At 52.3% G+C, this 16,238-nt stretch overlaps 1 protein-coding gene across 2 annotated transcripts in view; it reads left to right on the forward strand.

Annotated features, from left to right (window-relative positions):
• The window catches only part of SSBP3 (single stranded DNA binding protein 3), a 164,518-nt gene extending 148,716 nt beyond the window's left edge, over positions 1 to 15,802 (forward strand). For both annotated transcript variants that reach the window (XM_082833889.1, XM_082833890.1), the window contains 9 exons: positions 1,449 to 1,513; positions 2,223 to 2,271; positions 2,902 to 2,937; positions 3,419 to 3,473; positions 4,906 to 4,976; positions 12,647 to 12,725; positions 12,963 to 12,991; positions 13,106 to 13,207; positions 14,064 to 15,802. In XM_082833889.1, coding sequence (XP_082690015.1) covers positions 1,449 to 1,513; positions 2,223 to 2,271; positions 2,902 to 2,937; positions 3,419 to 3,473; positions 4,906 to 4,976; positions 12,647 to 12,725; positions 12,963 to 12,991; positions 13,106 to 13,207; positions 14,064 to 14,093 — 516 coding nt within the window. In that variant the 3' untranslated portion in view covers positions 14,094 to 15,802. The remainder of the gene's footprint in view (positions 1 to 1,448; positions 1,514 to 2,222; positions 2,272 to 2,901; positions 2,938 to 3,418; positions 3,474 to 4,905; positions 4,977 to 12,646; positions 12,726 to 12,962; positions 12,992 to 13,105; positions 13,208 to 14,063) is intronic.
• The last annotated feature ends 436 nt before the right edge of the window (positions 15,803 to 16,238 follow it).

Consider the following 16,238-nt stretch of genomic DNA (forward strand, 5'->3'; position numbering starts at 1 on the left):
GCCAATGCTGGCTGTTCCTTTGCCATCAAAATTCCACGAACCTGCTACTTTCTCCTACAAAGGCAGAGCTCAAGCTACAACCAGCCTCATGTTACTTTCCATTCGTTCACTTCCTCACTCCGTTGATGATTCAGCGCCCAGTCTGTGCCAGTTGATGTGTGCAGTGACGGGGGATATGAAGATGAGTAGGATAGAGTTCCCGCCTTCCAAAGGGGTTCAGAGTCCAGTGGGAGAGATGGACATGTGGCCACGATCATAAGCCAGAGTGCTGCAGGCCATTGGGGGAGGACATTACAAGGCACTCTGGGAGTGACTAGGATGGAGCAGTTAACCCCATGGGATGGAGCAGGGAAGGCCTCACAGAGGAGGTGCTGTTTGAGCTGGGTATTGGAGGATGTGTAGGAGCCTGCCAAGTGGAGAAGGGAGGCAAGATATTTATTCCTGCGAAGAAAATAGCTCTGGAAGAGGCGAGTCGGGGAGCAGTGGTGAAGGAGATGAGCCAGGTGAAAGGCCTGGGTGCCTGGTTCAGTGGCTCTGACCCATCCCACTGCCATGGGGGGTTGTGCCAAGCTGAGTTGGGACTCCTGCAAGTTTCCAAGTTTTGTGTAGACTCTTCTCTTAAATGGAACAGTGATTCCCTTGAGCAGGGAGACAGAGTTTTCCCTCCTGCTCCTCCAGTACTGTGCCTGTTGAGGGCCGCACGTGCTGACACCTGCATCGGGTGACGAGATGGAGGGACAGCCCAGACCCGGGGCGGGGTGGGGTCTGCAGATGCCCGGCCGCGGGACAGGCCTTTTGGGAGTGTGCCTCCCCTCCCACGTGCAGACTCAGCCCTGCCCCCAGCCTGCTGGCTGTTTCTTCTCCCCCGATTTCTAAGGTGGGTGGTGGTCACCAGCTGGTCCTATTACTGAGTCTCTTCCCCTTTCCTGCCTGAGTTCTGAGGGCAGGTGCCAACGAGCATCATGAGCTGCTTCCTGGATGCCTGTGTGCTTTCGGGAGACCCATCCTGAAGCCCTTGAAGTTGCATCTAAAGCTGGGACTGTTCCTTTGTGCTGGCTTGTCATTGTGGTCCTGTCAGTTGGTTCCCACCCAGCATTTTTTTTGCGGTACGCGGGCCTCTCACTGCTGTGGCCTCTCCCGTTACGGAGCACAGGCTCCGGACGTGCAGGCTCAGCGGCCATGCCTCACAGGCCCAGCCGCTCCACGGCATGCGGGATCCTCCTGGACTGGGGCACGAACCCGTGTCCCCTGCATCAGCAGGCAGACTCTCAACCACTGTGCCTCCAGGGAAGCCCCCACCCAGCATTTTTTTAATGAATGTATTACTTTCTCATCAGATCCTTTTCACAGACTAACTCTCTCGCTTATGTTCTGTTTGTTTTTCCTCCTCCTTCTCTCTCCGGTTCCCCTTCTCCTTCTCATAGACTGATGCTTGGTTATCGTTGCAGAATTACGGCAGCGGCATGAGACCACCACCCAACTCCCTTGGCCCCGCCATGCCCGGGATTAACATGTAAGGCCAACCACCCTGCTGGCGGCTCAGAGCCCATGGCTTTCCCCGCCCTTTGCTCCCCCTGAGAGACTTGTGATGGGAGTAATTACTGGCACCTCTCTGGACCTCAGTCTCTCATCAGTAAAGTGAGGATGTTGAGCATACCGGTGATGAGACCTCATACACCCCCCTATAGTGCTTGTCTGTGCCAGGCAGTCTTCCAAGCTTGCTACATGGATTAGTTCACCTGATCTTCAGGATAACCCTGTGAGGTGCTTATTATTATCCCCTGTTGACAGATGGGGTAACTGAGGGCACAGAGAGGTGGAGTAACTGAGGGCACAGAGAGGTGAAGTAACTTGCCCAGGCTCACACAGCTCTAAGTGGCAGGGTCAAGATTTGAAGCCCTGTACGGTTGATCACTCTTTCAGGGACTTCAGTGGTGTAGCCCCTTTGTGGTAGTTAATCCCTATGAGAATCTCTGTATTCCCTTTCTAGGAAAATGCATGTGCAGAGGAAATATTATTTTCACAAATTTTGCACATAATTTATAGGAATCTATAGATTTCTACCCACGGAATTACACATTATTACCCCAGAACAGCTCTAGGAGTGTATGAAGGCTTCCTGTTAGTGATTTCAGCCCTCTAGTTCTGACCCTGCTGGCACTACCCCCTTGGTGCTTATAGCATCATTTTTCATTGTCTCCATCTCTCTCTCCCTCTCTCAGGGGCCCGGGAGCTGGCAGACCCTGGCCCAATCCTAACAGTGCTAACTCAGTGAGTACCCAGGTTGGCGGGGGGAGGCGCTATCTGCTAGGGACTGCGTTCTAGGGAGCAGGGTGGTTCCTGTCCCCAGGTTGGAGGTGTCATGGGGAATGGGATGCAGCAGGATTCCACCTGATGCCTTCAAGGAGAAGCCCACCTGTAAGGCGAAGCGTGGGAGTATCATGCTGGGGCCCTCAGGGGCTCTCCCCGCTGCTCTGCAGAAGCTGAGGTGTGAGCTGCGAGCCGGGCTCAGAGCCCTGTCCACGTAGAGGCTCCTGCCAACCTCCTCTTTCTTGGCAGGGCTGGCTTCCAGCGCTCAGAGGAAGGAGCTGGGAAGGGGCTTAGCACAGACAGTGCCGGGCAGGAGGCCGGGGGTTGGGGAAGCGCTCACTTTCCTGTCCTAGAACTGGAGGGTCTCCCGCGCCTATGGCCCCCCAAGGCTCCCTGCCAAGGCTCTCAGGATCGGTTCAGCATAGGAACTGGACTTGGCTCACATCCCTGGCCCCCCCAGAGACACTAACCAGGTGGCTCAGTGTGTTTCCCATCAAGAGTGGGGTTGTGTCCCCCAAAGGATTTGGAAGGTAGAGCACTCATTGCCTGTCAGAGGAGGTGTCTGAGGTGTCATCCCCCTCTTGTTTCTAGATTCCATATTCCTCCTCATCACCCGGCACCTACGTGGTAAGTGTGTGCAGGTTTGGGGCATCGCGTGTCTAACCTCGTGACTGTGTGTACAAGAGTGCGTGGGGTGGGGGGCCCTGTCTCTTTCCTCTCACAGCATATTCTGAGCACAGGTTCCAAACTGTGCTAGAACTTGCGGTCGGTATTCAGGTGTCTGTACTTCCTGGTGGCCCAGAAGCCCCCAAACAAGACCCAGAGTTGGGACCCCCATTCGGGGGACTGACCAGTAGGCCAGTCAGCTTCCACTACAGGCCTCTGGTTTCACCGGTCCCCATGTGTATGAGCACACGCACACCCACAGCTGCCTCTTGGTTTAAAGAAAGGAAAGGGGGAACCCAGTTCCCCCAAGCCTTAAACACCTGGGCCCCGGGTGAGCACTGGCTGCTGACGTGGCTGGAGCTCAGTGGCCTCTCCCCACGTGTGTCATCACCATGGGCTTTTTACCGTGGGTTTCTGATGTCAGTTTTCATCTCATCTCCAGGGACCCCCTGGTGGTGGCGGCCCCCCAGGAACACCCATCATGCCTAGTCCTGCAGGTAAGAAGGCTGGGGGAGGGGTGCCGCTGAGGGAGTAGGGAGTCCTGGAGGGGCCTGGGTGCAGAGCCAGGGCTTGCAAGCCGCTCTTCCTGAGCAGTGCGCCCCCCACCCGGCATCTTGGCACCAGGGATTTAGTGGGCAGGAGGCCCCAGTGCCACCAACCTGCGATGTGGCCTCAGCCGGGTCACTCCTCATCTCCAGTGAAAGGACAGGGCAGAGCAAGGAGATCCGGAAACAAGGGGTCTCACTGCTTTCGGCTCCCGCTGGTCAGAGAGAATCCTGTCCTGGTTGTCATTTCTCTAGATGACTGAGAAGGGGCTTTTGGGTTCTGGCATCCTGGGACCAGGACTCTACAGCGTGATGCCTCTTGAGTGTCTAGAGCTATTGGCTTCTGGTCCTCTGTATCAAAGATCCCTTTTCCCCTTTTCTTTAATCAGAAGAGGGCATGTGCGCACACCCACACCACACACCACACACACACACACACACACACACACACACACACACACACACACACACACACACACACACACACACACACACACACACACACACACACACACACACACACACACACACACACACACACACACACACACCATCACAACTGTGTTTTTTCCCAGCTAAGAGTAGCGTACCGTCAACTAGAAGGAATTCAACATACTATCTTTACCCACCCCCAAAATAAAAAGTGAGAGGTAGTTGGATCTCTGCCCGAGAAATACTGGTGCCTGCTCCTGATATAAACATGTTAGCTGACTTCCTAAGGAGACTTTGCTGGCTAATTGGGGACACGGAGGAGTCCCTCTCTCCCATCCCCTCAGCTCCCTGTAGCAGGGCAGCTGCTCAGTGGCAGGGGTGGCTCTGGCGGCGACCGTGATATTCCCGCTCCTGTTCCCTCTTTCTGCTGCTGCATTTTTATGAGCTGCATGACCTACATTCAGACTGGGTCACATTAAACCACTCCATATGTTACTGCGTCGCCAGCACCATCCCTGCCTCTCTCTCCTGCCCCATCAGCTTGGCAGGGCGGCCCCGTCAGCTTGTGGTGTTTCTCTTTCCCCGTTTGACTAACACTGCCGGGCGGGGTTGGGGGGAGAGCACAGGTGGTGGTCTGGCCGCCCCTGCATTGCCAGGCAGTGTCTGGGGACCAGATTTGGTTTGGGATGGGGGAGACGGCTTTGCCACGTCCACATTGCTATCCAGGCACCCTGAAATCCTTCCTTTCAGGGTCGAGTGGTTTTCACAGTTGAATTTTCTGCGATTAAAAACTTTGTGAATCTTCATTAAATACAAATTAGCCAGAAAATGGTGGTACTTAGAGGAAATTTTAGGTGATAAAATACAAAAGAATGAGTTCAAGTGCCATGAGTTTGTTTTAATTAAGAAGTGAATTAATCACCCCGACTTGCGGGTTTCCACTGTTCTACAGATTCAACAAATTCCAGTGACAACATCTACACAATGATTAACCCGGTGCCGCCTGGAGGCAGCCGGTCCAACGTAAGTCAGCTTCTAATAATTTACACATCAGGTACTGCGACAGATCCGACTGACCTCGTCGGCTGAGCGGAAACAGGCTTAGCTGATGGCAGCCATTTGTTACCAAAGATGGATAAAATAAACCATCAGAAAAGTGATTGACTCTTGGGCAGCTTGGTTCCCATTTCATAGCTGGCAGCGGGTGGGAGAGAAGCGGGTGGGCTGATGCGCACACCTCTGGTCAGAGCGGGGCACCCAGCCTCACGGTGGGGCCCCCTGCTGGCCCGAGCCGGCTGTGGACGGGGAAGAGCAGCAGGCTGCAGGTGGGCCTGGGCCGGCCCCTGCTCAGCTGACTGTCTGTGCACCTGGGCGATGTCTCAGGTCCGTATCCATGGCTGTGGAGCTTTGGGGGGAGGCCCCCGGGGGCCTGCCTGCTGTGTGCCTCTGGGAGCCCTCAGACCCCCCCATCTTGTAACCTCTCTGCCTCTGCTCGGGCCCTTCCCTCATCTAGAAGCCACTTCCTCCCTTCTTGGCCTCTCGAAGTCCCAACCTGTAAAGATGTTGTCGCTCAAATTCCACTTGTTCTGATTCCTGCTCACCTACTCCCTCTCGTGTTCCCGCGCCCATGTCAGGACTGGACTGTGCAGTGGTGGCCTGTCTCCCTCTCCCGGCTGGGAGTTCCCTAAGGACAGGGCTGGTCTGACCCACAGACAACCCTTCCTTGCCAGGTGGGGGAGGTGAGTCCCACTGGCCTTGCCCTCCGGGAGCTCAGGGTCTGGAAAGGAGGCTGTCATGTGACCACATCAGTAGTTTGTGGGCTGCAGAGCCAGAGGGCGGGCTTGTGGCCCCAGGGTTGGCTCAGGCCCTTAGGGATGCACAGTTTGGTTTTGCCAGTTCGGTTCCTGATGTGCCTCCTGAATCACCCCATGTGTTAAATCCTGATTATGGGCTGCCCTGTGCTGGCCGCTGCGCGTGTTTCATCCTCCAGCAGCCTCTGGGTGAGGGTCATTGCCCTGCCTCCTGGGGGTGCCGAGAGGGACCTTACCCGGGGTCCTGGGACTGAGAAGTGTGGGAACCTCGCTCCTCAACTGCTGCTCCACCACCATCTCTCCCCCTCTCCTGGGCAGCCAGCATCTCCCATAGCCCCTGCCTCTCCCTAGGGTGGCCAGCCATTTGGATTTTAGCACGGAAAGCCCTGTGTCCTGGGAGATGACTTCCCAGGACACAAAAATGCTGGGTTTTGGTAATGGATGCAGGTTGGGCAGAAAAGTGTGAGACCCATATAGTGGTCCCAAAGACAGGACTGAGCACATGAAAGTGGCATAGACTCCCCACTTCCCATGGTTGCCGTCACCATACTTTCCTGAGCACGGATGCCAGCAGTCGTGGTCTGTGGCTCTCAATGATGGACCATCCGTGTTGCATCATTCCGAGGGGTACGACTCGAGCGCGCTGCATCCGGGCCCTGGCGGAGTCCACCTTTGACTCTGCTTGCGGCTTAACTGTTTGTGTCAAGATAGTGCAGTTTTCATTTTTCACATTGTGAGTATCACGATCACGTTTTCTAAGAGCTCAGATAATGAAAATGAGAACGATGAGACCACCAGCACCAGCGTGACCCCGACACCTCCAAAAAAAAAAAGGGGGGGCTGAATGAATTTTAATGACAGGTGTGAGGACACATACAACTGGGTCAGGGAGGCAAATAACCAAACCAGAACATACCGGCAAGTGTGCCGAAAAGATGAGAAGGGATGTGGGTGGAAAAAGGGTGGGAGAGCGCATTGTAGACAGAACTGCACAGTCTAGGACGAGATAGGCACATCCTTCTAAATCAAAAGTTTTGTGCGTCCTCCAAAGAGACCAGCGCTCAGTGCAAAACAGCGGCTGCCACGTTGGCCGGGGCATGAACACCGTTGGCCCTTGAATGAACACCATCGCCATGTTGGTCCATGAACTGAGATGGCTCCACGAACGGAGAAGTTTACATTTCCTGACTCAGAGGCTGCAACTAAGTCCTGTGGGTGAACAGAAGGGGGAATTTTGATGACAAGTGTGTTGGTCCTTTACAGTGTGCAGCTGATTCTGTTGCATCTTCGAGAAAATCAGGGAGCTTCCTTCATCATATCACATGGTTCATCTCACCGTGGCAACAAAAGTCTCCCCAGCTTTTAGGTACTTTGACTTGAAAACTGGAGCTTCAAATCATAATCTTGAATTCTACAAAGAAGATGTTAATGAAACTGCAGAAAACAAATAAAAGATTGTTATTCTCCTTGTCCAAATGCAAACCAGACTTTGCTCGTTTATCTGCATATTTGGCAGACAGTGCAGTTAATTTGGCAAGTTTCATTTAGTCTATAAACTTCTTACCTGCTAAATGCCCCACACACCTGGTCCCCGACACTGCTGTCCAGGGGGGAGATTTGCTTACCTTTGATAATCCAGCTTTCATAATGAAACGTTTTGGTCACTTGTCAATTTGCTCAAAACGTGCAGAAGCACTCAGTGAGATTTTTGAGTTTATAGAAATGGAGAGAGCCTTGGACACACGCCCACAGATGGCTGTTGCTGGCCACAGAGAAGATGTTAAAATGTCAGCCTGCTGTGATGTTCTTCTCTGATTTGGAAATACGATGAGATGAGAATGCAGAAAGGAATGACAGTAAAATAGAAATGTAGTTGCTGCTTCTCCAGAACCGTTTGATGATCTTTAAAGAGGCCATGAGGAACCTAGATGAGGCTGAGTGGCCGGCACTTGAGCTGTTCAGATTCGTAGGGGGTTGTGATAAAGCCTCATACGGCCAAAGTAATGGCTTACCTTTGGCAGTGAGGCTGCTTGAGGACTCAGAGTGTCACCGGTAAGGGCAGCCAAGTTAGAACTTTCCCAGTTTCTTTATTAAAACTGTAACTTATTTAGAATCCAACTTAGATCTCACAAGTTCAGATTACCTTTGTGCTTTAAAACCAGTTTCCCTAAGAGAGGTTTAATCGATAATGATATCCAGTGTGCTCAGAATGTTTAGAAATGATGGCCATCGTAGGCAGGCATAGCCCATCTGATGAGCTCCTAGATGAAAAGGGCCTGACTGACAAGCAGCTGATCTTCCAAAACCCGCTTGTAGATACAAAGTGGTTGGACATCTTTGGAGAGCTGGAAGCGATTCCTACAGATCCAAAAACCTGAGCATGTAAGCAAAATCCTAAGCACTCCATGTGCAGACGTGGTTTTTTTGTTTTGTTTTTTTGGCTGCTTTGGGTCTTTGCTGCTGCGCGCGGGCTTTCTCTAGTTGCATCGAGCGGGGGCTACTCTTCGTTGTGGTGCGCGGGCTTCTCCTTGCGGTGGCTCCTCTTGTTGCGCAGCATGGGCTCTAGGCGCACGGGCTTCAGTAGTTGTGGCTCGCGGGCTCTAGAGCGCAGGCTTGGTAGTTGTGGCGCACGGGCTTAGTTGCTCCGCAGCATGTGGGATCTTCCCGGGCGAGGGATTGAACCTGTGTCCCCTGCACTGGCAGGCGGATTCGTAACCACTGTGCCACCAGGGAAGTCCGTGCAGACGTGTTTGTGGAGAGGATAGTCTGGTGTTACCACGTTGGACTGACACCAGGGCTTGATAAGAGCAGAGCGGCACGTCGGTACATTTTCCATTTGACTCTGTATTCAGTTTTGCCGCTACACGAAAGGAAAGAAGGATGCCCAAGAACCTGCAGGCAATTCAGGGAAGTATTAGTGGAAAAGCAAGCACCATTTGCCCTGTTGGACCCCTGAAAGCAAGACGGGTCCCCAGCAGCTCTAATGGACACCACCCCCGCCACACACACGGCCAGGCTCTTGCTTTGGCCATGTCTTGTCACGCTGGCATGGTCTGGTCCTGAAGCGTGGCCTCAGGAGGTGCCACGAGTGTTCCCGTCAGTACACAGAGGACATAGGACTGAATGAACTTCCTTGAATGGATTACCCAAGACATCTACCCAATGAAAGAAACAATGCTAGCTTTTTGTACGTAAAACTTTTTTTAAAATCTTTAAAAAAAGCAGAGGAAAAATATCCTATTGTGATACAGGACAGAAAAAAGTGTCCGTTTTTAGAAACTAAATATAGGTAGTATCTGTTTAATCAGTCCTATTGTATTTAGGTTCTTTTTTGAAAAACTCTTAACGTGTGTGTTCAATAAATACACAGTAATACAGCCTACAACATTTAACTATCCAGTAAAGAGTTAAAATAATTTGCTGTGTCAGAACACAGAAATATTATAAAAGTGTTGTGTTTTTTCCACACGTCATTTGTTTAACTAGTCCTACTGTTGCCCCTGTTAACTAGTTCAGCTGTTCTTTAATTAATAGCATTTAAGTAACAGAAAAGTAAATAATACAGAATAAAGAAGTGGCGCTGGGACAACTGGATATCCACGTGCAGACAAATGAAGTTAGACTGCATCCTTACAACATACACAAAAATTAACTCAGTGTAGACCCTAGGCCTAAATGTCAGGGCTAAAACTATCAAACACTTAGAAGAAAATGTAGGAGTAAATCTTTGTGACCTGGGTTAGCAAAGCCTTCTTACCTACAACACCAGAAACACAAGGGACAAAAGAAAAAAAGTAGCTGCACTAGACTTCATTAAAATTTAAAACTCAAGGGGCTTCCCTGGTGGCGCAGTGGTTGAGAGTCCGCCTGCCGATGCAGGGGACACGGGTTCATGCCCCGGTCCGGGAAGATCCCACATGCTGCGGAGCGGCTGGGCCCGTGAGCCATGGCCGCTGAGCCTGCGCGTCCGGAGCCTGTGCTCTGCAACGGGAGAGGCCACAACAGTGAGAGGCCCGCGTACCGCAAAAAAAAAAAATTTAAAACTCGTGCTTCAAAGGACACTGTCAAGAAGGTAAAAAGACAGCCCATAGAAAATATTTGCAAGTCATATGTCTGGTAAGGGGCTTGAATCCAGAATATGTAAAGAACTCTTAAAACTCAATAATAAAAAAACAAACCAACTTAAAAATGGCCCAAGGGGACTTCCCTGGTGGTCCAGTGGTTAAGAATCCAACTTGCAATGCAGGGGATGCCAGTTTGATCCCTGGTTGAGGGACTAAGGTCCCACATGCCACGAGGCAACTAAGCCCACACACCACAACTACAGAGCCCGCATGTCGCGACTACAGAGCCCACGCACTCTGGACCCTGCGCCCCACAACTAGAGAGAAACCCACGTGCCACAACTAGAGAAAAGCCTGCGTACCACAACGAGAGAGAAGCCCACGCGCCACGACGGAAGATCCACATGCCGGAACTAAGACCCGACGCAGCCAAAAAATAAAAGCAAATGGGCCAAGGATCTGAATGGACATTTCTCCAAAGATGTACAAATAACCAATAAGCACATGAAAAGATGCTCAGCGTCAGTTATTAGGGAAAAGCAAATGAAAACTACAGTGAGCTATCACTTCACACCCACTAGGATGGCTAGAATCAGAAAGACATAGTGAGCGGTGTTGGCGAGGATGGGAAGAAATTGGAACCCTCACACATAGCTGGAGGGAACGTGGAACGTGAAGTGGTGCAGATGCTGTGGAAAACAGTCTGGCAGTTCTTCGAAAGGTTAAACAGTTACCCTGTGACCCTGCAATTCCACTCATAGGTATCTACCCCAGAGAAATGAAAGCATGTCCACACAATAATTGTACACAGATGTTCACAGGAATACTAGTCATAATAGCCAAAAAGTGGAAACAACCTAACTGCCCATTGACTGATGAATGGGTAATTAAATGTGGTATATACATACAGTGGAATGTTACTTGGCCGTAAGAAGGAATGAAGTACATGATACCTGCAACAACATGGATGAACCTTGAAGACATTTTGCTAAGTGAAAGAAGCCAGCCACAAAGGTCACATATAATTCTGTTTGTATGAAGTGTCTAGAATAGCTAAATCTGTAGAGACAGAATAAATTAATGGTTGAGTGGGCCTGGGGATTCAAGGGGGGCGGGGATGGGGAGTGACTGCTAATGGATGCAGGTCATGAAAACGTCCTAAAATTGACGGTGGTGGTGGTTGCACAACTCTATAAATACACTAACAACCACTGAATTGCATACGTTAAATGGGTCACTTGTATGGTATGTGAATTATATCTCACGCTGTTAAAAAGAATAACAAAAATACACATGTTAAGATACCTGTTTTTTAAATATATGTATGTTACAGTAATGACACATGTGCATAATTGTTTATTGTCACATTTCGGGATTCTTTTGCTCTGGTGTGACTGTGTCTGGGTTTGGCTCCTTAAAAAGTTGGTCACCCTCATCCTCCTATCACTTGGGTTCATAAGCATGAAATTGGTTGCCAGATGGCAAAATGTGCCCCAAAGCCTGCGAGTGGCCCTGGGAGGCCACTGGGGAGGCAAGGATCCTGCACCTACGGGGTGTGTGAGTGGGAGGCGGGGTGAGGAAGCGGCTGGTGCCCCAGCCCCTCCCCTGCAGTCTCGTCACATCAGTTCCTGCTCCAGCCACTCCGTGCTGGCACCTGCTAGGAGGCCTCTTACTTCTGCTCAGGCAGGACCCCTGCTGAGAACAAGGCCATGGTCCATCTCTGCCTGCCCAGATTCTATCCCTCAATTATTTTGACGCTCTGCCTCCTCCTCCATGCAGCCTGTTCTGATTTCTCTGCCCTTTCCTCAGTGCCTCTTTCTAAAGTTGCAGCTGTGCTTTGTCTGCAGCTCTCTTTGGATCTCAGCATCCTGTGGGGAAGTTGGGTGTCCGTGGCTGTGCTCCTCCTTCAGACTGAGGCCCAGGTGTGACTCAGCTCTGTGTCCTTAGTGCCCGGCACAGGCCTCCATTCTGCCACTTCGTCCCCTGTCCACCCTGGCATCCAGTCTGTATCCCTGGGCCTTGGCTCTCCAGACTGGGCTCAGCCATCCCTTGGTGGCCATGCGATGTGACCTCTGGCCTTTGGTTGCTGCTTTGCTGAGATCGGGGGGTTAGTTCCAGACAGATTTGAGAAGGTGGGTAGAGCAGATACACGTCTGGTGTCTGGTCTGTCTGCGCCGTCAGTTCTGCTCATTAGTGAGCTCCCCCACACAGTCCCAGCGAGAGAAGTCCTGCCACCCACGCCCCAGCTCCCCACACATTTCTGAGGAAGAGCCTGGAGGAGGCTAGTGTGATGGTTCCAGGGCCAGGCTGCCCACGGTCCAGCCGCAGCTTCTCCATCTCTCCTACCTGGGAGATCGTGGGCAAAGCATGGTCCACTCTGTGCTTCAGTCTCCTCGTCTGTAAAATGGGGAGGAAAAGCACAAATGTTTTTGTTTCCTGGCCTGGCAGTTGGACACTCCGTCTGGGTGAGGTTCACTGGCGAGCCCCGCACGCTGCCTGAGGGATGGAAAGAGCCTGGGATGGGATCCAGCAGGCCTGGTTTGAGAGCTGTCTCTGGGTGGCCTTGGACCAGTCCCTCTCTCTCTCTGGGTTGGTTCCCTCCCGTGGTGCATAGGAGTGAGCGCCTCTGCCTTGCACAATTCCTAGGGCCGAGGGGAGGCACCAGCTCCGGCCTCCTGGTGTTAAATGCCTGAGTGTGTGAGAGTGGCCCCGCCAGAATGGAAGCTCCCCGGGGATGCAGCTGGGCATGGGAGCCCTGCGAGGGTTGCGGCCGAGCCGAGGGCCCGCTCAGCTGCCACGCTCTGTGCTTCTCCCACAGTTCCCGATGGGTCCAGGCTCGGACGGCCCGATGGGGGGCATGGGTGGCATGGAGCCACACCACATGAACGGCTCGTTAGGTGAGTCAGCGCCCTGACCTCGTCATGCTGCCCCCTGCCCGACCCTCCCGGGAAGCCTTCTCTGCCTTGGCTCCTGGCTCCCCTAGGCCGGGTCCCCACAGGAAGATCCCAAGAGGAAGATGTTGCCTAAGTAGAAGATCCTCTTTGCAGAGATGTTTGGGCTTGGGCGGAAGGGTTTGGAGGCCCCTGCACAGAAGGGTGGGCAAGAAGCTGAACTGGATTCATTTTTCCTTTCAGGGTCAGGTGACATAGATGGACTTCCAAAAGTGAGTGTGTATTCCACGTCTCCTCCCTGACAGCACCACCCAGAAAGCCTTTCCCGCATCTGGGGGGCATGTTGCTGGGGGCACGGGGGCTTACCTCCTCTGCTCTCTCTGCAGAATTCTCCTAACAACATAAGTGGCATTAGCAATCCTCCAGGCACCCCTCGAGACGACGGTGAGCTAGGAGGGAACTTCCTCCACTCCTTCCAGAACGACAATGTAAGTGTGCCTGCCACCACCCTCATTTCACCCCTGGGTCCTCACCGTATCCCCTGGGGCCTGGGGACTGTTGATTTAAGTTTCAGTCTCCTGACCAAGACTTGCCTGCTGGGCCAGTGTCCTGGCAGCTGTGTCGTGGGCCTTTCACCTCGGTTATTTTTCGACACAAAGTGCAGAGCCCTCACCTCCCCCACCCCCCTCCCCCACTGCCTGGCGCTGACCCCTGCTACCTGAGTCTGACCTTCCCGAAGCATCCACATGGAGGCGCAGCGCCTCCAGCAATGAAGAAGCTGACGTGGCTGGACGAGCCCTGGGCTCTGGCCCACTGGGTCTCTGTCCCAGTCTTATTTCCTCCTGTCCTGGGGAAGGAGTTTCACGCAACCAGTGACTTCCGGGGGTCTCGGTGCAGAGGAGCTGGCCGTCTCCTTTTTCACATTGGGCCTCTATTTACAGTGTCATCTGAAGAAACGATGTCATGGTTAAGCAGCTTTTGAGAACCCCAGGCCGGCTCCCCACCCCAGGGCACCCTGTCTGTGCTCCGGCTCGTCAGACCCCGGTTCTCTGCAGTCTGTGGCCCCATGAGGGGACGGCAGGGGCCGCTGCTGCCTTGCTTGGAAAGAAGGGGTGATTTGGAGAGGGAAAGGGGCCAGGGGAGAGGAGTCAGGGGCACAGGCTGGTGCCAAGAGGTGGCTCCTAAGTCCCGCCTGCTGGCCCCCTGCCCACCCAGTGCCATCATGGGTGTCTCAGCCCAGCCACCCCCAGACAGTCCCAGTCCAGCTCTGTGCAGTCAGATCTCCACAGGGCTCTCCCACACCCTGGCCCTCATGACCCTCCTTCTCTGCTTCTCCCCTTCCAGTATTCTCCAAGCATGACGATGAGTGTGTGATCCCCCCTCCTCTTCTCTGAGACGCTGAGAGAGCCGGCATTGCAGGCGGGAAGGTGCCAGAAATTATGCAAGAAGAAGTGAGGTGTCATTACCCAGGAGCTGGGGGAGGGGCATCTCCTGCTCCCCCTCAACCCTCCCCCTCCCCTCCCCCAACCTTTCTCAATTTTAGTTTCATGCAATAAAAAGGCCGAACTTTTTATTCCATAAAACATGAAGGACAAAACTCAAAAATACATTTCAAGTCAATGACCAGAAAAATCCCACCCCTTGCCCTTTCCCAAAAGGACCTTTTATGTACATGACACATTTTTGTTGTTTTTTGTTGGGGGTTTTACCGTTGTTGGGATTTTTTTAATTTGTTTTCAGGGGGGTTTTTTGGGGGAAAAATTTTTAAAAATGGAAGCTTCTAGCAAGCCCCCCCCCACCCCAATCAACCTCTTTGCTTTCTTCTTTAAAAAAAAAAAAAAGGACAAAAAAAAGCAAAAAACGAAAAACAAAAAACAAAAACCCAAGCCCTGTTGTCTGTCTGTACCCAAGCCCTTCCACCAGGAAAGCTAGTCTAGGTGTGAGATCTCACCTGTCTTTGTAGCCATCTAAAAATAATAATAATAATTATAATAAACTGGGCAGTTTACAATCGGTGGTTTCTTTCAAACGGCCTTTTTGGGAAAGAAAAAAGGAGTCACCCTTTTCCACTTGGGGTTTTTGGTTTGTGCTGACGGGCAAGGGAAGGGCAGGAACGTGTCTTGTTTCTGCTTGGTCTCCTGGCGAGGTGGCGACAGCAGCTGCACAGCTTCGACCCCAGACCCCCTCCCCCGTTACGTGGCCGGAGGGGCCAGACCACCGACCGCTTTCAGGATCCCGCCCCAGCGGAGCTGTGCTGCGACCCAGTGGCATGCACTGTGTTCCCAGGACTGCTTCCTCTCTCTTCTGGACCTCTCCCCGCCCAGCATCCCGCCCTCCAGCCCCCTCCTCAGCCCCCACCCCAGTCTTCCCAGTGAGAATCCTGCCAGCGGGGTGGTGGCCTGGAGCGGAGTGGGGGAGGCCGCCCCGACAGGATGGCTATGACCTGGGACTTGGAAACTGTGACCTCCGCGTTCTCATTCCTCGAATCGTCGTCCTCCTGTGTGCGGGCAGTGGAGGGCTGGAGTTTGGGTTTTCTTTTTTTTTCCCCTCTTGATTCTTCTTTTTCAAAAATGGGATATTGACCAGAATTGCTCTGTGTGCGCTTGGAACTGGACAGAGAGACTTTGGAATAGCTGTGGGGGGCAGGGGGGACGCCAGCAACCAAACAGATGTGCTGTTTCCGGTCCTGTTTTTATTTTCAAAAACCAACAAATGCGACAGTGGAGCCTGTCCCCCTCCCAGGAGGGGTGACTTGTGGCCTCCCTCACCTCACCACCCCCCATCGAAACCTCTGTGTCTTGCCCTGAAGACACCAGAATTCTTTGTACATTTACACCCCTCCTCCTCCTCCTCCCCCCCTGTAGCTGGTCTTTGTTTTCGTCCCTCCCTTTCTGATCCATGTATATCATATTATGTGAGATATCATCTGCCTGAAAAAAGACCTTGTGCGGATTATTGGGAACATTGTAGCTGTTTCTGTGTTTTTTCTTACCTTGTAGTCTGGTTCTGAATTAAGAGAGGAAAAAAAAGTAATTATGATACCTTGTAGTTTGTGTACGATATATGTTGATAACGTTTTATTAAAGGGACATCTTTTTTCCGCAGCCCTTCCTGACATGTTTGGGGGGAACATGGGTTGGAGTTCATTATACTGATTACAAAATGCCAGGCAACAGGTTGGGCAGAATTTTTGTTCCTGGTGCAGGGCAAGATTTTGGTTTGTGCTGTTTCAGGAGTCAGCCTTCTTTTCCTGGGCATGTTAATCTTCTGTGGAGAGTTGGGGAAGATGGTTGGGAGGACATTGTCTCACTTCAAATATTCAGGGACATTCTAAAAGGCAGTTGCGGTTTCTCATCTCACAAACGCATTTGGTTTGCCAGAGTATATTTTTCTGGATAAGGTTCCCGGTGTGCTGTTTTCAGTGGAGAGTCAGCATCGGCTAGGCTGGCCCCATGGGCTGCAGCCATGCCCTGCTTTCTCCCTTCAGGTGGAATTTGCTTCACAGGTCCTAGGGTGCCG

This window comes from Leucopleurus acutus (genome assembly GCF_964270905.1).
Source record: "Leucopleurus acutus genome assembly, chromosome: 2".
NCBI classification, from domain to species: domain Eukaryota; kingdom Metazoa; phylum Chordata; class Mammalia; order Artiodactyla; family Delphinidae; genus Leucopleurus; species Leucopleurus acutus.